Source organism: Notolepis coatsorum (genome assembly GCF_963971535.1).
Source record: "Notolepis coatsorum genome assembly, chromosome: 6".
Taxonomy (NCBI): Eukaryota; Metazoa; Chordata; class Actinopteri; order Aulopiformes; family Paralepididae; genus Notolepis; species Notolepis coatsorum.
In genome coordinates this window covers 75,245,892-75,268,669 of record NC_140170.1, presented here as the reverse complement: position 1 = coordinate 75,268,669, position 22,778 = coordinate 75,245,892, and the positions used below count along the sequence as shown (strand labels likewise).

Below are 22,778 nucleotides of genomic sequence, written 5' to 3'. Positions count from 1 at the left end.
GTGCACCGCAGGAATTCCCCCGCCATAGAGTACGTCACCGTGCGCGTCTCTGTTGGTAGGACTTCCGTGTGCTGTTCAGGTCCATGTGATGGATCTGTTTTCAGGGGGGGTGGTCAGGGCTCCTCCTCACCAAGCGCCTATTCAGGCCTTCTGTGAGTTCGGACTCCTTCTTCCATGTGAGGAAGCCTCCATCAGAGTACAGAGCCTTCCTCCTCAGATTGTCAAAGTGAGTGGACCCTCTAGAAGGGTCCTTTTCTATTGTATGTATATTCGATTCAATTCGTTTATTGAGTGTGTATGGGTTCAGTGCCTCTTCCCCGGAGGCCCTAAAACCAGTTTTTTACATGGCTCAAGGTGCAATATATTCTTTTCAATCTGTACAGCTCGCGTGGGAAGTCTCTCTGGGGATCCCCGTCTCTTTCCTATGGGAGGGTGGTGGGATGTAAAAATGTGAACATTTTTTGCCCCGGCTGTGTAGACTGGGATACATACTGTTGATGCTTCCTTCTTTCTATTCCAGAAGTGTTGGAGTTAGGGAGTGTCACACCCCTCTTGTCGTTCCCCTGGGCGCCTTGGGGATTCAATGACAGGTCTAAATAGCCTGTTCATTGATGGGGGTGTGTCCCGACGCACGTATAGTGCTAGCTCGCTGTAAACAGGCGATTGACTGGCACGCCTTGGTTGCTTGTGGTTGAAACAGCGTTTTTATAAAGCAACTGAGATGGGGGTTTTTCCTCTTCCGACGACCACATCCCATGACCTGGGTGGGTTGTCGACGGATTCTCGTTCATGTCTGGGGGATGATGACGGGATGGATCTGAACATATGTGGTGGGGTCTCACGCCCTTGGGGTGGGCCACCAGGCGCGGTTCGTCCGAACGTCTGGGTGGCGCCTTCTTTTCATGTTAAGATCAACACGCATATCTGCCCTTCTCCTGGAGTAGGCATGTCGGCGTGGTTAGGGCACGGGACTGGTTCTGGTCACGCTGGTCCAGATCAGTTGAACCCGTTGTCCGCCGGGGATGCAGATCTGCTGTTCTGGTACCCTGAGGGACTTGGGCTTTTTTCAGGGGGAAAAATGCCAGGTCGGTCTGGGTGTCACAGGGTTAAGCGCTATGGAGACCCTGGTTGGGTATGTTTTTACTCAGCACTGTCGTCATGGCTTACAGCCATGTCATTCTGTACGCGCTCGATCTCGTCGGATCTCGGCCGCTACACAGGTTGGTCCTGGTTAGTACTTGGTTGGGAGACCGCCGGGGAATACCAGGTACGGTGTGCTTAGGGGCTGGTTCTCCATTATTTTTCGCTCCTCTCTCACGCATGGCGAAGAGGGGCCTGTGGGGGTGGTTTTTTGACCTCCTCTGGTGACCCTGTGCTTCCCGTACCGCCAGGCCCGGTCCGAAGTGATGTTTGCGACCCGTAGGCCTGGGTTAACCCTTTTTGGAAACTGAAACACTTGTACTGCGGTATAGCCGGTGTATACCCGCAGGTGTGTTTTGGAGTTTTTTCTTGAGGGGTTATAGGAACAACCACCGCATTGGGTAACACCGAGGTGGTTGATTCCCTGGTGTGTTGGAGCAGTGTCAACTCCCGGGTTCACCGTTTGAGGGTGCCCCTGCACGTTCATGACGTCTGCCAATCGTGTCAGCCTTCTCTGCCTCGACCCCTCTGGGTGGGGGTTTTTAAATGGAGGCTTGGTCATGCAACACCGCCAGCTTACGCTCCTTCCGCCGGGGCGGCTGTGTTCAGCTGTCCCCTCTGGCGCCTGTCTCGTCCGCAGTCTCCAGGCTAGGGTTAACAGCCTGTTGCCTGGTTTTTCCCCGGTGCGCTGCCTGCTTCCGTTGGTTAACCTTTTTTTTGTGTGCTTACGGCCATGCTGACTGCCTGTTCTGCAGGGTCAGTGTGCCAGGCGGTGTACTATTGGGGGGACAGGGCCCGCTCGGCTTACGGCCATACCAACCTGAACACGCCCGATCTCGTCCGATCTCGGAAGCTAAGCAGGTTCTGGCCTGGTTAGTACTTGGATGGGATTCCGCCTGGGAATACCAGGTGCAGTAACTGAGGGGCCTTTGTCCGAATACGCTGGCGATGTGGGGGGCGGGGCACTACGTGCCCACCTGGTGGGGTCTTGATGCTAGCATCATGGACTTCTCCGGGCCCCCATTCTAGGGAGTCCAGTCCTTTTGGTGGGTCTGGGTCTTCCTTCGTGCTCCGCTGCTATGGCCTTGCCACGGGGTTGGGTTTGCCCTTGACCCCGTGATTCTGGGGGCAGTAACGAGGTTGTTCCTCCGTTCGTTCCCGGGTGGCATGCGGGTTGTGCGTGTGTGTAGTCGTGGGGTCAAGCCACGGTCTGCTCACCCTGTGCGCTGAGTTGCTTGAGTGCCTCTTCGCACGGTCGGGTCCGTCGCCCTCCCGTGAAGCCCCTAATAGGGGGGGTGCCCGCCATTAGGGTGGGTCGGGGGGGCTCGGCCCTCCCTGTTCTGATGGTTTGTGGGGGGCTGTCAGCGGGGTGTATTTGTCGGCCGTTGGCTCTCGCTCGGCCTCCCTTGTGCAGAGAGCGATGCCGAGCGAGAGCGATACGATACAGAACATTAGGTTATGACTATAACCAAGTTCTGTTAGTATAGCGACGCTCGGCATCCGACGCCGCTGCAGCCTTTGACCTCGCCTTGTGGCGAAAGCTTGGGAAGGAGGAGAGTGAGTGGCCCCACCCCTGCTTATATGGGTAAGCTGATAGGGGTGTGGTCAGACGAATATTGGGATTAAAGGTACATTGTGGTCTTTATTCAGTGCGCGTGCCAGGGTTTCCGTTAGAATTTTTTTTTGCAGGTCTGAGTGTCCGGTAGATTTCAATCTACCGGACAAATGGGATAAATTCCGGTCAGAGTTTATTGAGCTTAAAAACAATTGATAGACCTATATAAAGAATGACATCATCAAGGCATTTATAATATTTTAACTTAAAACTAGGCTACTTTTGCGTATCAGTCATTAATATATTCCAAATAAAATAAGTCCCTCGAGACTTCGTGCTGCTGCTGCCGACTTGAGGTGTCGGTGGGCAGTCTGCCCGACCTTAATAAACAGCAGTCTGTTATAATCACATTTTTATGAGCTAACTAATTCCGTTATATTGGACATTTGTATTAATTATATCAAGCGAAGAACTGAGAAATTTGGCACCGCTGTGTCAGCGCGAGCTGGCTGCTGATATATTTACGTGAAGCATGGAGCACTTGGAGCAGGCAGAGCAGAGCAGTGGTGTCAGCAGCGCCCCCACCCAACAGCTGAATTGCCAATGGCTGAATTGGAGTACTGCACCCTGCCAAGCCATGCTTCACGTAAATATATCAGCAGCCAGCTCGCGCTGACAGCAGGATGTCATTATTAGACCGGCTGCTTGGTGAGATTGTTTCGTTCATCGCATAGGCTATATAATTTTAGCCTATTTTAATACAATTCAAATAATCTAATTGTGTTTAGAGGGAATTATTTTCACCGGACATTATGACCGGAGAGATTAAATATGTCGGACTTCAACAGATTTTGCCAGTCAAATACCGGTAATTACCGCTAACGGAAACGCTGGCGCGTGCACGTATGCGAGATAGTGCAGAGAGCGATGCCGAGCGTCGCTATACTAACAGAACTTGGTTATAGTCATAACCTAACGTTTACGATGTGTTTCTGTTTCTTTTCATCAGCTTTGCAGTCCTATTCATACATCATATTTGGAGGCTAGACATCTAGTACAGTCTTCTTTAACAGCACAACCAGCACACACAACCACCCTCACTCAGACGTAAAATAACCAAACAGTATAATTAAGAGAAGTGGGGGCCGCTGTGTGTGGGGGGGGGTATTGTCATCTTCCTTGGCATGCAGGATAATCCATTATGCAAAAGGTTTCAGGTTCTATTATCATGCATCTAGACCATCTAAATAACAACACACACATAACCAATGCATAAACCATTCAGATGTTTGCTTCCATCCACCTTGGTGTGTGTGATCTTCAGTGCGCTCAAACACTTGCATCGTCACGAGGGCCACATGAATCGGACGTTAATTGTTTCTATGGCTTGTTGTATGTTTGTCTACTGGTGGGTCGGGCGGCGGGCCCCCGGAAGTAGGTCACATGACATTTTTACAGGGTCGCTGTCGAATGAACAACACCGATAGGGGGATATTGTGGAATATATTGGGTTGTGACCCCATAGCCATAACAATGCAAGTTAGTTACAGTGTTTCCCCTAGGATTTTCTTCTAGTGTTGTCGCGGGGCGCATGTGTCAACAGTGTCGTCATAGACGCGCTCAGTAAGGCGGTTGTTAGTATCAGTGCATTTCTCTACACTGAGCTGAAATTAAACGATTGCACAGAAATTAGGTAAATAAATATTAACAACATTTATTTACAACACATAAATTTACTTATTTACAATTATACATACAGTAGTGACAACACACATATGAACTATTTACAATACAGGGAGGCACATACAACACTCGTAACTATTTACAACCAGTGTCAGAGCGAGCGCACTCAAGTTGTTCTGAGGGCTCAGAGTGCACACTGGACGTTCTGACCGAAGAGTCAGTTTATCAGAGCGGAGCAGATTTTCAGAGTGAATTTATTAACTCACCTTAACTAGGGCCCTATGAAATCCGTTTTTATCTTTTCCTGTTTTCGGATATGAATTTTCCTGTTTTCAGATTTCTCGGTTTACAATTTTCCTGTTTTCGGATTTCTCTGATTTAATATTTTCTCCTTTGGATTTAACAAAAAAAAAACAATACAAAATTATGTTTTTAACTAACAGTACATCTGCAAACAGTGCCAGTGCAGTTCAATGTTCAGTGCCAGTTCAGTTATGAGGTTAATCTTTTTCAATTCAGTTCAGTTCAATGCAGTTCAACTGTCAGTGCAGTGCAATAACTAAATAATAATTAAATAATACAAAATAATAATTTGTTTAAAAGAAATCAGAAAAAAAATGTAAAATGTAATTTCTTTCAAAGAGATGTCCTTTAAAGGTTCATGCTTCTCCCCATCTCTGCCTGACTGATATCACCATTGTGATACATGATGGTTAGGCCTTTGTGTTTTCCTCAGTGAGGGATTCTCTTTTGTCGATCAGCAGTGTTTTGTACTTGCTGAAGCTTCTCTCTGTATAATAATTTTTTAAGTTTAAATATCAACATTATCTCGCCATCCTCAGTAAATACTATCAAACTCCTCTGACCTCATCTGATCTTTCCAAAGACCAGAGTTGGGACGGGCACGTGCGTGCACACACACACAGAAAGGGAGAATGGCTTATATGCGCTCCGTTGTCTCTGAATGGATTTGGTAGCTTTATTCTGAGTCTCCGTAGACCGTGCCGCGCCACCGTTTTAAAGTCGTAGTGAAGATCGATTTATATGAAAACCGATTTATGTATAATTTAGCTAGCTCGCAAAAGTAAATTTATTTTTTAATTTTTTATGCGGGCCGCCCCGCCAAGGCAATGGTAGGGGAAACACTGAGTTATATCAACTCGCATAACGGCAGGCGTCAGGCGATATTAATTAGTATCTTTTTTGTTCGTTTTGCTCGCCCAGTACCTTTCCTGTGTAAGAATCTGATGATTGTAGCCAGTAGCGTTATAGTAGCTATACCATCTGGTTGCATTATTAGCGGAGACGAGCCAAACGGCGACCATATGGCTCCAGCTCTGTTTCAAAAACATCTGAATGTTGTCAATGCCCTTGTCCGATAGAAGGTCGCCACTGGGTCAAGACCAGCATGTAGTAAGTATAAGTATAGCAGGGTCGAGCTCGTCACATGTCTTGCAGGAAAACACTTGGTGAGCTTGACCTTGGTCAGTTGCACATACAAGGCTAAACTCTTTAGGAATCCTAAAGCCTGAACCCTGCCAACAGAGTGAAATTGATTCATACTGAATGGGCTCAATGACTATATAGAATCAGTTTTCACCTTATATAGTCATTCTCTTTGGGTTTCTTTTTTTTAACATGCATAGCTACAATGTCACACCACAGAGTAACATTTCTCACCAGCTCGCTCTACTGGACATGGTGTTACTGAGCCGCAACGTGCTCCTGCTCTGCCACTGTTGTTATTGTTGTTGTTGTTGTTGTTGTTGTTGTTGTTGTTGTTGTCCTCCGGTTGCCCAGTCAATACAACAAAATTACCATTCAGCCCCTCTGCTGCCTCGTCGAAACACTATCCAGTCTGCGTTATGTTTATCTAGGTAGCTAAATATAACCATAGCGTTCCTTCACGCTACCCAGTGCCCTCAGGAATACTCCCTGCTGTGCACCCTTGACAGCAGTGAATTAGAGGAAGCGAGGTGGAGGTTATTTATTTAATTTAGAGGGGAATGGCACGCTCGGTTGGTACTTGTGAACGCGCACCTCTCGTTTCCTGAAGCTATAAATCGGAGAGAGGACTCTACTCGGTGATGTCACTGGGATGATGTAAAAGCTGGGGCTGCTCCGCAGACAATGAGTGACTGACTTCATGAGGCCATAACATGTCTGTGTGAAGTTGTTAACTGGAACTAAAGACGAAAACTAGGTGTGAAACAAGCTAGAGGAAGCTTTGGTGCATAATGTCTATGGAGACTGGGATGTTGTCTATAATGAGTGTCAGTCAATTGCCTTGGTTTGTATTATTACACAATACCTATTCTGAACTGAAATCTTGCCCCTGACAAATACCCCTCATGTTATAGTAATACAATTCAAATAAAACTAATACTGAAAATAAATTTTCTTTTTTTTGTATCTACTTTTTTCTCCCATTTTCTATTTTTCTCCCATCCCAATTTCGTATCGTCCAATTCTACCCTCCCCTGTCTCGAACGCTGTTAGGCCATGCCTCCCACAAGCCGGCTGCAATGTGGACTAAGCCTTACATCACGTGTCCCCTCCGGTACTCGAGGTAGCAGCCGTCGGATCTTTTCACCTGCACAGCGCGATCTCTCAGTGGCGGGGGTCTGCGTGGGAGGGACACGCCGCCCCCGTCGCTTCCTGATTCTGCTGCGCAGGCGCACCAACCGACCTGTAGGAGTCGCTGTCCACAACGTCCGATCCCCACCCATCAGCTTTCCCACCCCTAACACTGCCAATTGTGTTAGTATGAACGACCAGCCAAGCTGATAGCAATGCGGAGAGCTGGGCTCGAACCCAGCGTCTCCTGCATTGGTGGCGAGCGCCTTGCCCACTACACCACCTAGCCGCCCTGAAAATAATTATTATTAAACAAAAACTAAACATTTTCAAACAATAACATTTTTACTTAAACTAGAAAACCAAACCCACTCTGGAAACAAACTGAAATTAAACTGAAATGAGAAAAATTTATGAAAAATACCTATTTTACCTATAATAACCTATTGCTAGAAGAATGAATTCATTGTCTATGGAGCAGCCTCAGATTTTACATCCTAGTTTGGGGGGTTCAGAGATGGTCCCTCTGACTTCTAGCTTTATGGAGAGTGTTATGTCCTGGGGCACAGGAAGGACATAATGTATGGGAATTCCTAAAATGAGTGGCATTCCTCTTTAACACTGTAAAGAAAGAGGATCAGGGAGCGGCCAGGCTCTGAATAGTGTGTAACTGTGAGAGGCCAAAACTCAAGTTTCATAACTGGCATGTTGGTGTCATCTTAAAGGGACACTTCACCAAAAAACAATGCTGATTTATCTCACACACATCCCAAAACTTTCTAAAACTGTTTTGCACACATTCATTTAGTTTGATAGTTATTGAGAGTTAAGGAGTTTGAATATGGCCACCAGTGATGTCATCGGGGACATTGAATCCTTGTGTTGTGTTAATTACAGCACCATGAAATTATGTACACTTTGGGCTGAAAAGTGCTATACAAATTAGATTAAATATATCAAGGGCTTATCTATAATAATAATAATAATAATAATAATAATAATAATAATAATAATAATAATAATAATAATAATAATAATAATAATAATAATAATATAATATATTTAATTTATATAGCACACTTTAAACTCTGAGCTCTCAAGGTATAGGGACTGCTACCTTATCATTTCATTAACACAACATGGATTAAATGGAAGAATACCCCCAAAAAATACTCTGTTATTCATAAAATTTCTCTAAAAAAAATTAACAGCACATTTGAAACTTTTGGACCCGGAAATACACACAAGCAGCTGGTGTTAATGAACTCTACTGTATCAAATATACACAGAAAGGTTATATAACTCCTACCTGCTTCTCCTTGAAAGAACAACCGGTCTGTTACATAACTCTTGCCTAACGACTGTCTCTCTTCAGTAATAGGTCTTGTTTTCTCTGTCTTGTCCTCTCTGGTTCATGTATATTAGTATAGTGGTTATTGTTGATTGTTGATTGTTTTATTGTTTATTGTTTATTTAAAGGATCCCCACTAGCTTATGCCGTAGCAGTTTGCTAATCTTTCTGGGGTCCACACACAATCAACATTACAACAAATAATACATTAATACAGTAAATAAAGACAAATATATATTAATTTTTTTTTTTACAAATAAGTCAAATGAACAGAAGAACATACAATTATTGATACAGTAAAAATATAAAAACATCCAGTTTAACCCAATGAGTCATTGTCATCCTATACAAACATGAACCAAAAGCAAACATCTCTATAAGCGTCCAATCAACCCAAATAAACAAACAAATAAAATTAAACAACCTGTCATCTAACACTTAATAAGTGCATTCTAGTAATATTAATGGAAGAACAAATACAAATGTAAGGGGGTAGGGATCAATAAGCTAAGCTTCCCTCTACTCCTTTTTTTGGACATGTCTGCTAACCAAACACAATGCTCTTTTGTTTATAATTCCTGTTTTTTCTTTGTTCTTTTTTTAAATGTTTTTTTCCTTTAAGGATTTTTTTAATTTGTTGTTATGATTGTTTGGTCTGACGGATCAAGACACTGTGAGTTGTTTGAAGAAATAAGAAGAATAACATGTCCAAGAAATAAACTTTTCATTAATTCATTCATTCATTCATTCATCTTCAGTTTCTTTTGGAACAATATTTAGTTTTTTTCTTTGCGGATATCAAGAGGTAAATGCTTCCAAATGATACTGGCTCTATAAAGCACTGTTCTTTTCAGGAAGTTAGTTCTTGGTTTGGCTCACATAATATCACCATTGTCAGCCTTTCTGGTGTTATGGTTATGAACATTATTACAAAAAAACGAATTTATCTTGCAAGAACTGAGGCTGCGGTTACATGAAAGGAAAAACAACAACGTTTCATTTCACTTTTCAGAACGTTGTGTATTGGCAGGCAAGTTAGACGTTGTTTGTCTCCTGTATGCGCGGGAGGTATTTGTGTGTGCGCCTCGGTCGGGAGCGTGTGAAAAGCACAACAGAGCTCCGCTTCAGACAGATAGAGAGAGCACAGCGCGTGTGTGAGCATGTGTGTGCGCTTCGGTCGGGAGTGTATGTAAAGCACAGCAGAGCCCCAGATAGAGAGAGTACAGCGCGTGTGTGAGCATGTGTGTGCACCTCGGCATATGTAAAGTCCATATCTCTCCGGAGCATCGCAAAGCGCGCCTTGAAGGCGTCCGAATGAACACTCGATCACAATGCGTCGGTGTCTACTGCACATGGGCGTTGGGCGTGAACGGCTCCGTATCTGGCTCGCACAGTTTACATGGCACCGTTGCAGGGGAGTTTTGAAAATGAAAACCCCCTTTGAGCGTTGCCGCTAGGAAAACGAAAATGCCTGCCAAAACGGCGTTGCCTTTTAACTTGGACATGCAAACGAAATAATTCGAAAATGAAATGTTGTAAGTGTAACCAGGGCCTGAGGTTTATGTGTTCGCAGTGTACTACACATAAGGGTTACAACAAGAACAAACAAGATAAAACTGTGTTTCCTAGTGCGGCTGGGTAGCGCAAGTGGACTAACCACTCGCCTACCACCGCACTCAAATCGAATCCAGGACCAGCTGTCAGCGGTACCTCCGGCTTGGTCAGTCATCCCTACTAACACAATTGGCAGTGTTAGCGGGTGGGAAGCCGGTGGGGTATGTGTCCTGGTCGTTGTAAACTGCGACTCCTACTGGTCGGTCGGGGCGCCTGTTCAGCAGGGAGGGGATCTGGGGGAAATAGCGTGAACCTCCTCACACGTTTCGTTCCCCCAGTGAAACTCCTCGCTGTCAGGTGAAAAGAAGCCGCTGGCGACTCCACATGTATCGCAGGAGACATGTGGTAGTTCTACACCCTCCCCAGGCCGACAGTGGGGCAATGCGCGCAAAGACCAGGAGGGGAATTGGCATAACAACTCAAATTGGGATGGGTGAAAAATACAGAAAAAGTCCCAAAATAAATAGAATAAAAAAAATGAAAGAACAAACAAGGTAAAACTGTGTTTCCTTTCCAGGTGAAGACCCACCTGCAGGCTCAGACCGTGGAGGCCGTGGCGGTAGGCCACCAGCATAACCATCGGGTAAGCGATACATTCTCAATAACCTTCCTTCATTCAGTTCAACTTGTCATTGTATATTTCTCTCTACTTTATGGCACCAGTAGCTGCAGCTCATGTGTTCGGAACAGTGCACCAAGCGGATCACAATGTAACAATCAGGAGGCAAACCGGCTGTATTCAAACAAGAGGTGCGGCACGTGACATTCACCACAATGAAACATGCCCCTTGGGAGAGGTGGATGAATACACACAGATTCATTGACGGGAGGCCAGGAATGGCTTCTCTGGCTTCAAAGACACACATTAAATGTCAGCTGTTCACTCAAGTTGGTGTGTTTTACACTGTGGTGTAACAGACCAAGAGTTTGTGTGCATGATGCATCAAGTGAATGGCTGTACAAGAATGTTAATACCTTCTCATATAAAAGTCCAGGCTGGAATAATTTACTAATATTTTGTTGACCAAAGGTATGCATACTGTTAGCATATTCTTCTTGGGATTTGTCAATGTTAAAAAAAAAAAAAAAATGAGAAGTACATTTCTATGAACAGGAATGTATAGTGATACCTCTCTCCACACTATGTTAGTGCTGTGTCAGCAAATACTCAGTTTTTTTCTTTCTTTAAACCAATCACAATCATCCTGGGCAGCACTAATCCCAGGATGCAGTGTCGGTGCCCTTGCAAAATAGCGTCACAGATAGCGGAAGGGGAGGAGAATTTCGATTGAAATAGTCGGCCAATGGCATGGTTGTACCCACAATCTATCCTGTGAGTCAGACTACTCATTCAGTAACTCAGTAATTCAATCAATCAATCAATCAATCAATCATTTATTAATGACCACACGAACCAAGGTCTGTGGAATTTGTTTTTGGTACAGCATGGCGGGTAAGTCAATTCAACATGCCAGTAACATCAAACCGATATCAACATCACATTAGACATGACTAGCACAACGGAGACAATATTCACAGATTTCCACAAGACAAAACTCACTCACAGTTAAGGCTGTGATACGTTTCAAGGTCGGCTGTCGTGGGAGCTAGACTGACATACTTCCACGTCAGTTCAATGCATGGGTTGCAGTACACCGCCGAACCACTAGGTGTCTGTGCTGCGTTGTGTTGTACAAATGGCTATATTTTCGGACTTCCTCTGCCAGTCTTTCTTCGATTTGGTCCATGTTTGTAATGTAGTTAATCACGTTCGATAATGGAACGCTCCGACCGAGCTCCCGAGATGATAAATGGTAAATAATATTTAGGAACACGTACACGGCCCGGCCGCGTCTATTCTTTTACCAACGGATTTCCAGTTCCGCGTTCGCGTTCTGCGATCTGATTGGCCACTGACGTTTCTGGTGCGATCTGATTACTGACGTTTCTGGTCATGTGACATGTGCGCCCAATCGCGTGACGCGCCCATTTCCGCCTAGTTTGCTTTTGTTGTCCGCTAGCGCGAGCTCACGTTAGCTACTAGGCTACATACACTGAGTGTAGCGCGAGCTCACGTTAGCTACTAGGCTACATACACTGAGTGTAGCGCGAGCTCACGTTAGCTACTAGGCTACATACAGTGAGTGTAGCGTGAGCTCACGTTAGCTACTAGGGCTACATACACTGTAGCGCGAGCTCACGTTAGCTACTAGTAGGGCTGACCTTCGAATTTTTTTTTGGCAATCGAAGCTTCGGGGCCGAGCTTCGATTTTAATTCGAAGCTTCGAATAAAAAAAATTTATTCATTTTTTTTATATATATATATATTTTTTTATCTTATGTTGTGGGACTTGTACAGCACTTTGGTAAACTTTGTTGTTTTTAAATGTGCTCTATAAATAAAGTGGATTGGATTAATGAATTAAGTAGCCCCTTTCGTGACTGTGACGCAGCCAACACAGCTGTGTGATTTAATTCAAGGTGGATCGCTGTTGTTGTTTGAACAACTTCAGATTTCATGGGAACTACCAATCCCCCAAATCAAGAATGTTTAAGATGAATGAAGTAAGATTTTGATTATTTGAAATATGGCCTGTGTAGACTAAACTATGCACAGAATTATGTCAGTCTACAAGGTCCGGATTCTACATGGTCCGGCAATGTAGACCTTGTAGACTCCACTACAGACCAATTATCAGTGAATGTTCATGCATTTTTAAGAAGGGCTACTTCCACAAAAAAACAAAGAACTCACCAAAACATCTCAGTAGCACCTTATCTAAATGTTCTATTTCATATATGGAGATTCATATTTATTTATGTATTGCATGCATTTCTACATTTTATTTCCTATTTTGTTTATTCATCCCAGTATCTTTCTTTCTTATGTGTGGAATTCTACAAGGCATTTACACTCACATTTACATTTAGTCATTTAGCTGACGCTTTTATCCAAAGCGACTTACAAGTTCTGTACGACAGGTCATCAGGAAGGATACAACTCTATCAGCTGAGTAACAATATTCATCAAAGTGTTGCGTGTTACAGTGTAGGTTAGTTTATTAGGACAAGTGCATGACAGTAAGGTTAGTTAGGGTTAGATTTATTTTATTTTATTTTATTTCAGATAATGGTTGAAGAAGTGCGTCTTTAGTCGACGGCGAAAGATTGGACGGGATTTGGCTGTCCTAACTGGGGTGGGTAGTTCATTCCACCATTGTGGGGCAAGGACTGAGAATAGGCGTGTAGGTGGTGTATATGTGTTTGAGGATGATATCCTTCAAACAGGCAATAGTGATGATATAATTTGGGCAGTGCTGAGCTGGGTTCCTTTCCTCCAGTGTATTTGTCCCCCGGCCCCACCCAATGGCCCCATGCACACACACACACACACACACACACACACACACACACACACACACCGAAGTAAAAAAAAAAAAAAAAAAAAAAAAAAAAAAAAATTATTTTTTACTTCGATTTTCTTTTATGTTCGAAGCTTGTGCCATCGAACAAAGCTTCGAAGCTTCGAAGTATTTAAGACAGCCCTAGCTACTAGGCTACATACACTGTAGCGCGAGCTCACGTTAGCTACTAGGCTACATACACTGAGTGTAGCGCGAGCTCACGTTAGCTACTAGGCTGCCTCGCCTGTTTCTTTCACCGGTTAAGCTTAGGCACTCTTTCGAAGTTGGTTAAGGTTAGAGTTTGTCTTAGAGCAGGGCGATAGAACACCAGCCCTGATTCCATACTCTAACCTTACCCAACTTCGAAAGAGTCGCCTAAGCTTAACCAGTGATAAACTAGGCGTTAGGTAGTTTGCTGCTGTTCGAGGCGGAAATGTCACATGACCAGAAACGTCAGTGGCCAATCAGATCGCACCAGAAACGTCAGTGGCCAATCAGATCGCAGAACGCGAACGCGGAACTGGAAATCCGTTGGTAAAATAATAGACCCGGCCCAGCCCAGCCCAGGGCAGTGGCCAATCACAGCTCTGCACTGTCCGTGCCAGCTCACGTCGATTTGACGTGCAGTTGGCCAGCTGCGTGTAGGCGTCGCCGGTAGGCTTGCTGGAGCTCGGCAGGCTCGCCGTAACCTCCGCAAACCGCGCGATTTTTTCCCGTAGCCTCTGTGAGCGAAGACGCTCTTTGATTGCAGCGAAGAAGAAAAAGACGCTATCCGAGAATATGTACAAGGCGGAAGAGACCCTTCGGAGCTAAACCAGTCAGAGAGGGTATTTTCTTCTTCGCTGTACGCGGCCTAGCCAATCAGAGAGCGTCTTCGCAAACAGAGGCTACGGGAAAAAATCACGCCCGCAAACCACTATGACGTCTGAGTATGAATTAGGCATTAGCCACTCTGCCCCTAGTGGCAACTCACAGGAACTTAACTTTAGTGTAAAGCGCTTTGCATCTATGACACTGTGTGTTCCAGTGACAACAAGACAAATACTATTAGCCTACTGTTTTCACATGATCAGAATTAACTGTTGCCTTCCTACCCTTTTCCACCACAGGGGGTGTCCAGTGCTTTTGCTTCTATCTATAGAAGAGAGGGCGTGGTCGGTCTGTGGAGGGGCGTCAACGGAGCTGTGCCTCGGGTTATGGTGGGATCAGCCGCCCAGCTGGGCACCTTCACCTCTGCCAAGGAATGGGTGTCAAATTACCAGGTATGTGGCTTCAACAGCTGGTGATGACAGACCAGAACAGACTTACTGTACGTCTTCCCTGCTACCATCGCTTAGATTAATTCTCCTTCCTCTATCCTTCTTAGTGCTTTAGCCCAAACAGCTGGCTGATTGCTTTGACAGCTGCCATGATCAGTGGGGTTGCCGTGGCGATCACCATGACGCCGTTCGACGTCATCAGCACGCGGCTCTACAACCAGCCCGTGGATGAGTTTCGGAGGGTGAGTCTCTTTTTGGATGCCTCTGTAACCGAAATATAACTTCCCCATGTCACGCTAGTCTTAAAGGGAAGATCCACTCTAAAACACAATTAAATTGTGCTATTCCAAAGAACTTGGACAGTTTCAAAATATATAAAACATAAACAACTGTCTCCCTAAATTGGAAATTTAGAGCATCAAGAAATTGTTTAGAGTTAGTCCATTGACGGTTGAAGGTTGGAGATCAAGGTTTTAAACTTGAGCTAGACTCAAGAATCTCAAGCTTTAGGCGGCTGGGTGGCGCAGCGGAGATTGCGCTCGTCACCAATGCAAGAGACTCCGGTCTCGAATCCGGGTGTCAGCATTGCCTCCGGCTTGGGCCGGCCATCATACTGGCTCAATTGGCAGAGTCAGCGGGTGGAAGTCGATGGGTGGTAATCTGGACATTGTGGACAGCGACTCCTACATGTCGGTTGGGGGATGCCTGCACAGCAGAGACAGGAAATGACGGGGGTAGTGTGAGCCTCCCACACGTTACACCTTGCCAATGAGAGTCCACGCTCGCAGGTGAAAAGATGTGACAGGCTGCCTCCTCGTGTACCGGAGGGGACACGTGATGCAAGGCTTCTATCCTCCCTACAACCGACCAGTGGGGGGCATATGCGAGCAACGTTCAAGACAGGGGAGGGGAGAATTGGAAACACGAAATTGGGATGGGAGAAAAATAGAAAATAAGGAGAAAAAGTGGATAAAAAAATAGCATCATAGCAAAATACAGATTTACCCTGTTCGGACCAAACTCAGGGGACCCTAAGGACCAGCCAGTCAGCCAGCTAGAACGGGTTCCATAGGTTCCAAAATTCCATTTCAATAATGATATAGTATAAGGAGGTAGCTTGCCAATAAGGGCCTTAAAAATGAACAAATACCAGTGTTTGTTGTGCCTCGCCATCCGCAAGGACCAACCAACCTTCTCATAGAGGACACAGTGATGAGTGTCGTATCTGTCACCAGTGATGAATCTGAGGGCAGAGATGGACAGAGTCCAGGGCCCTCATTCATCAACGTGGCGTAGAATATGTTCTATTTCCACACGTAAGCACAGAATTTAGAATCAGTGCACGCACAGAAATATTGGGATTCATCAACCGTGCATACACAGGTCCTATGCTCCTCCGTGTTGATAAATACCACTTTGTTCTACCGTCAATGCTCGTGCATGATTATCCATATATGGTCATGAAAGTGATGAAACACCCCCCATGGGATGTGAAATAATGGACTGACCCGAGCGGAACTCTGAGAAACTTCACGGAGATTGTTCACTGCTGTCGAACCAAGAAGACACAACGCGTGTTATGGGATAAATAAAAGGCGGACTTGTAAACGGTGATGTCAGATATCAACGGCTCCCTAAGACCATTGCTGCAATTCTGCCTGGACAGCTCAAAATACTAATAAAGACCGTTCGTTGACCACTGTTTGGCGTTGGTTGTGTGTCATTATAACCGTGCTGTAATATGAATGCCTTTATTAGTTGTGTTCGATTGGCTATATGATTTTTAGAGGCATCTATAAATAGATGCCTCTAAAAATCATATACTATTAGGTAGCCTATATGAATTACATATAATAGCAGCCATAGCCTACATTATGCAACAGTAACTTGCGCATACCAGTGTATGCGACGGACCAGTGTATACCTTATATCATATCATATTCATATAATAGTTTACTCTATCAGCATACCAGCATGTAATATGTTCTTTGTTAGAACTCAACTCGTTATTATTTTGCACATAGATTGCAGAAATACGGGAACGTTTTGATTTACATTAAAAGGCTTTGACATTGTAAAACTAAATACATGGAATTCTGTAAGCATAATACAAGTCATATCACCCACACGATATGCTCTGTGTCCAGAGCATGTATGCTTTTCATTCATTTAAGACACATTATTGCAAGGGTTTTGTAATACACATACACCCTGGTGTCATTGCAATGCGTTTTTTATTCTTTCTTATACAGTAAAAAGGGGGAAGAACACTATATCGTGGGTGTTCATATGACTTGTATTCTGCTTACAGCTTCGAAATTCCACTTGTTTCGTTTAACGTAAAGCCTTTTAAATATAATCAAAACGTTCCCGTGTTTCTGCGGTCTGTGCGCAAAATAATAACGAGTTGAGCTACGCGGAGCGCAGTCAGTCAGTACACCCCGTATATTCCGATAACGCTATATAAACCATGCTGCATTCATTCTGAGAGAAAGATCTATTATTCCAAATGCTATTTATAGGGTTTTGACCATAATTACACTACTGTTGCTATTTTACAATGAACTATAATGAATTACGGTTCATACAGAACATGCCAGTGTTGAAACTAATGCACAGAAGCTCATTTCCTTGTTGTAATAATATATTCTACCACTGGGCGTCAGCTAAGTGTGATCCGAGCTGTGCGTACACATAAGCACAGAGTCAAGTTCAAGTTGAAATTGATGAATCCCACTCTTTGCTTAGAAATGGTCGTACGCACAGGTTAAGCACAAATCTGTGCGTAAGACACGTTGATGAATGAGGGCCCAGGGATTTAAGGGTTGAGGCTGCAGCAGCATGTCTATAAAATCACCATGGATAGGGGTGAGCGTGGCATGTTCTTATGCAGCACTAAATATAACATAGACTTTGGACCGATCCCAATATCCACACTTGGCCCGACCACATGGCCCTACCCCTCCATTTCGCGCGTGGCCGCATAGGTCTAGGGGAAGTGGTCATGTAGCCCTCCAGCTGGCCCTCCAAACGGAGCGTTTTCAGAAGTTGGGGTAGAAGGCAGAACGTAAATGTCTACGGTTTCGGTTTCTCTTTGAGGAAATACGCTGAATCGTGTGTCGCTTTCTTTTCTCACACCGTTCCAAAGATGATTACAACTATTTCCACTGCTCCAAACGAAGAAAAAGATGTATGGTCTTAAGCAGGGCTGTACAGTGCGATGATATGATCGCAAATTGCCCCCTAATTTGGTCCGTGCGAGTTTAAAATAATATCTGGGGGCAAGCTTGCGAGTGGTGATTTCAACCCTTCATTCGCATTTCACTCCTAAATTAATCCATACAAATTGTAGTAAAACATTAGCCTACAACCAGGGCTGTACAGTGCAATATAATGTTGCGGTTGTAATTTCATTAGACAGACCAGCGCGGACCTTTAATAACATGCAATTTAATTGACACGAGCAATGAGCTAACGGTAGCTGCTAACCAAGGTATCATTAGGATTATGCTAAGCTAACTAGCGATCTCTGCTAACCCTGGAAAACGGTCAAAGCGGACTCCACAAGACTAGTTCCATTCGTGAGGAAAGGGGGTGGGTTATATTGACAACGCTTGACAACAGAAGTTTAAACATAACTTCATATTTATTGGTTATTCATTTCTGTATATCATTCAATTTCGATCTCCGTGTGTCTCCATCTCCATCTCTTCCTGTTTACATTTGAGTGTGACGTCATCACCTACGGCAGCTTAGACGATCAAAACGCGAACCTAGAACAAAACCCGAAGGGGGGGGCTGGCTCTCTTGTTCGTTCTCGCCCCCCCCCTCTCTCTCTCTCTCTCTCTCTCTCTCTCTCTCTCTCTCTCTCTCTCTCTCTCTCTCTCTCTCTCTCTCGCTCTCTCTCTACATTCAATGATTTAAAGTAGCCAAATGTTACACACAGTATAAATACTAACTGGATAGTTGATGATATAAACATTTAATTTCATTATCTGAAATATTCTAAAATCATTAAGTCTGTGTGATTATTATTTTCTCACAGTAGTGTGTGTGTATATATATATATATATATATATATATATATATATATGTGTGTGTTTGGCTAAAGTGGAGAGAAAACACAGTACTGTGTAAAAGGCACCCAAGAGTTTTTATATAAATTGTCTTAGATGTGGGCGGCTAGGTGGTGTAGTGGGCAAGGCACTCGCCACCAGTGTGGAGACGCTAGGATTCGCGTGTTCGAATCCAGCTCTCCACATTGTTTTCAGTTTAGCTGGTCGTCCGCAGTAATACACATTGGCCGTATTACGGGGAGGGAAAACTGAAGGGTGGGGATCGAACGTTGTGAACAAGCGACTCCTACAAGTCGGTTGGTGCGCCTGCGCAGTAGAATCAGGAAGTGTCGGGGGCAGCGTGAGCCTCCCACGCGTTACTCCTCGACACTGAGAGATCGAGCTGCGCAGGTGAAAAGATGCGACTGCTGTTACCTCAAGTACCGGAGGGGACTTGTGCTATGTATGACTTAGTCCACATTGCAGCCGGCTTGTGGGAGGCAAGAAACAGCGTTCGTGACAGGGGAGGGTTGAATTGGATGATACGAAATTGGGATGGGAGAAAATATAGAAAAATGGGAGAAAAAGTGGATAAAAAAAAAAATTGTCTTAGATGTAAATAATTTTTTTTATTAGTGTGTCAGTAGACTACTCTTAGTACATTTTCATTAAATTATTTTTTAAAGCATCTTCATGGTTTAATAATGCTAATATGTTGCAGGGACTTATTATAAGCATCATATTGGCGTGACTGTATGCATCAAAGGGTTAAATCAAGCATTTTTAAGTGCTTTAGAGGAAATGTCAAAATATCGCGATATCATTTAGAGGCCATATCGCCCAGCCCTACTATAATGGTAAAATAGTTATTTAAAAATGTGCCCCTAAAAAATATTCTTTGCCCCTAAATTTCTCATTTAGGGGCAAGTGTGCCCCTAGTGAAAAAGCTTAGCGTACAGCCCTGGTCTTAAGGGTCTTTTGATGGTGGGCACGATGTTTATGTTAGCTTAACGATCAGATACAGTGAAAACTGCTCAACCGGACGAACTGAGTAGTAACGCTCCTCATTCCGTGTGCATTTTCTCTGCGGTCGGTGTCGTACCACACTGATAATGTAGGAAGTAACTTGCCGGTGTCGTGGAGATATCGTGGACAATTTTATCGGGTAGATTTTCTAAATTCTAATTGGTATAGTGATTTTAGTAGTTAATTTTTTTTTTATTACATTTTGAGCGATTTTCAACATTACTCATATGGTTCTGTTGCTTGTGTGATGATCAGACATGTAACCAACATGTTCTGTTGTGAGGAGGTCATGTGATGATCAGACATGTAACCAATGTGTTCTGTTGTGAGGAGGTCATGTGATGATCAGACATGTAACCAACGTGTTCTGTTGTGAGGAGGTCATGTGATGATCAGACATGTAACCAACGTGTTCTGTGTCTCGAGAGCTCTGCCGCATCGGCACCCCGAGAAATTCCTCTGGGTGATGTCACCAAGAGGAGAGCAGACCTCTAGCGAATTGCAGACACTATTTCCTCAACTAGTTTCAACTGTAGTAGAGTCCAACTCAACTGTAGTAGAGTCCAACTCAACTGTAGTAGAGCCCAACTCGAGGAAAGTTGAAGAAATTGTTTATTGTTTCTCATATTTGTCTTTCTACTCTTACCCTGCCCATACCTGTACCTCCCCTCCCCCCTCCCCCATGCTGCTATGATGCCCTAATTTCCCCAAGGGGATCAATAAAGGAATATCTTATCTTATCTTATAGGGTCGCCTGTACCACGGCTTCTCCGACTGTATGCTGAAGGTGTGCGAGACGGAGGGGCCCCTGGGCTTCTATAAAGGCATGGGCCCCGTCTTCGTCCGCCTGGCTCCTCACACCGTGCTTAGCATGTTGCTCTGGGACATGATGAGGCAGTGGGCCTTCCGGACCTACGGAGGCGAAGCACAACCCTGAGGACAGACGGACAGCAACACAGGAACACAAGAACACAGGAACACAGGAACACAGGAACACAAGAACACAAGAACACAGGAACACAATGTGTTGGAATGGGTCGTTGGTATCGGAGTGCTTTGCACACCGAGACAAACTTTTGTGACTTTGACTCTTCTCCTCATCCCAGGACCCATGGAAGATGGATCGGGTGCTCTCCTTGTCCCATGAAGATGGATCGGGTGCTCTCCTTGTCCCATGAAGATGGATTGGGTGCTCTCCTTGTCCCAGGAAGATGGATCGGGTGCTCTCTTTACGAACAAACTCTACACACAAACAAACTCTCATTGCACTGACTCTCTTGAGCAAACCCGAGGAGCAACTGTACTAACCGACAACACTGTATGAACTCCCTACAAACTCGGTATCTCATGTATAAGCCCGCCCCTACCTGAACCCTGAACTGTAACCTCATTGGACCTCGCGCCCCACCACGACCACCCATTGGATGTGGTGCATGAGATGCCAAGTTTTTAAGTGAGTCCTGTATGAATACTATAGACTATTCATATGTCTAGACTAGTCTGTACATATGAACAGTTTACACAGTGTTTTAAGCTAAGACTAGATGAACCTTTTCCAATTATACTATATGAAGTTGTAGAGTAGTGTCCGGTTTTGACATTTTACCTCAAAGGACTAACTTTGTGGCCTGGAATCTTTGTGTTGTCTTCATTTTGTAAATTGTGATTGGAGCCTGTGAGATCCAGGTACGCAGGGTTATCAAATATTACTGTTTGCCCGAAGATCCTTTCTATTTTGAAGCATTTTGGAATATCACAATGTGCTCCATATTCCAGGTTGTATTGTCCAAATAGTGGCTGGCAGCTCTTAATTGTATAGATTATTTGTTTCTTGAAAGTAAATGTTAATGCCTTGTGTGTGTGTGTGTGTGTGTGTGTGTGTGTGTGTGTGTGTGTGTGTGTGTGTGTGTGTGTGTGTGTGTGTGTGTGTGTGTGTGTGTGTGTGTGTGTGTGTGTGTGTGTGTGTGTGTGTGTGTGTGTGTGTGTGTGTGTGTGTGTGTGTGTGTGTGTGTGTGTGTGTGTGTGTGTGTAAAAGGAGCAGCAAAAAATTGGAGAACAAATCTCTCGCTGATATTTGAACAAATGTTCTTTCAAGCCTTTGGGGACTGCTTTTAATAAAACCCTTTTAACATAGAATTGCAAAGTCCTGTGTGTTATTTTTTGTTTTTGTGCAAATTTCCCTTTAACTCAGTAGAGGACCCTAGAATACTATGGAACTCAGTGAAGGGATTTATCAGAAGCCACACCACTCTATTTGCATCCAACTTACGTAAAGCACGACTATCTAAGCTAGAAAAACTAGAAACTCTAAACGCTGATCTATACGCTTCACTCCAATCTAACTACAATGAACAGACTGATACACAATTGTTAAGAAATAAACTATTCTTAGACAGCGCTCTGAATTATTAATGCACAGAACGAGACAGTTATTACTTCCATGGTGCAAGACCGAGTCATTTACTAGCGATGAGAATCTGTGCTAATGATAAATTTTCCGATATCCTTTCAATCAGAACCCAACAGGGTAACAGACTCAAAGAAGATTAACGACACCTTTAGATAATCTTATTCCCATTTATACAGTTCAGAAGTCACTTTTAATCTATCTAAATTCAAGGCATTTACCAGCGGATTGGAGCTACCGAGAATATTGGAAGAGAAAGCTAAGGAGTTGGGGGGGCCTATCACTCTGGTAGAACTCAGACGCAATTGTAAAGATGCAGAGGGGCAAGGCACCCGTTTGGGATGGAATTCCACCCAAACTATACCTAGCTTTTTGGAACCCACTAGGTCCATTATTGCATGAGATGATTAAACACTCCATTGAACAAGGGGGATTCTCGAGGGACCTAAAATGATGTCTCTTATTTCTTTACTCCTTAAGAAGGACAAGGACCCAAACGACTGTGGTAGTTATAGGCCCTTAAGTCTCCTCTGCGCCGACCTCAAAATATTTGCCAAAGTCCTGGCCCGTCATCTACAAAAACATATGACTGATCTAGTACACTGTGACCAAACAGGTTTTTATCCGGGGGCGATTAGCTGCAGACAACCTTAGCAGATTGTTGCATATCATCATCATCATCATCATCATCATTTTATTTATTCGTA

At 44.2% G+C, this 22,778-nt stretch overlaps 1 protein-coding gene across 1 annotated transcript in view; it reads left to right on the top strand.

Annotated features, from left to right (window-relative positions):
• slc25a34 (solute carrier family 25 member 34) overlaps positions 1-21,754 on the top strand; it is a 33,475-nt gene extending 11,721 nt beyond the window's left edge. Inside the window, exons 3-6 of the mRNA XM_084316678.1 lie at positions 10,438-10,503; positions 14,434-14,586; positions 14,691-14,825; positions 20,413-21,754. Of these exons, the coding sequence (XP_084172804.1) occupies positions 10,438-10,503; positions 14,434-14,586; positions 14,691-14,825; positions 20,413-20,601 (543 nt within the window). The 3' untranslated portion in view covers positions 20,602-21,754. The remainder of the gene's footprint in view (positions 1-10,437; positions 10,504-14,433; positions 14,587-14,690; positions 14,826-20,412) is intronic.
• The last annotated feature ends 1,024 nt before the right edge of the window (positions 21,755-22,778 follow it).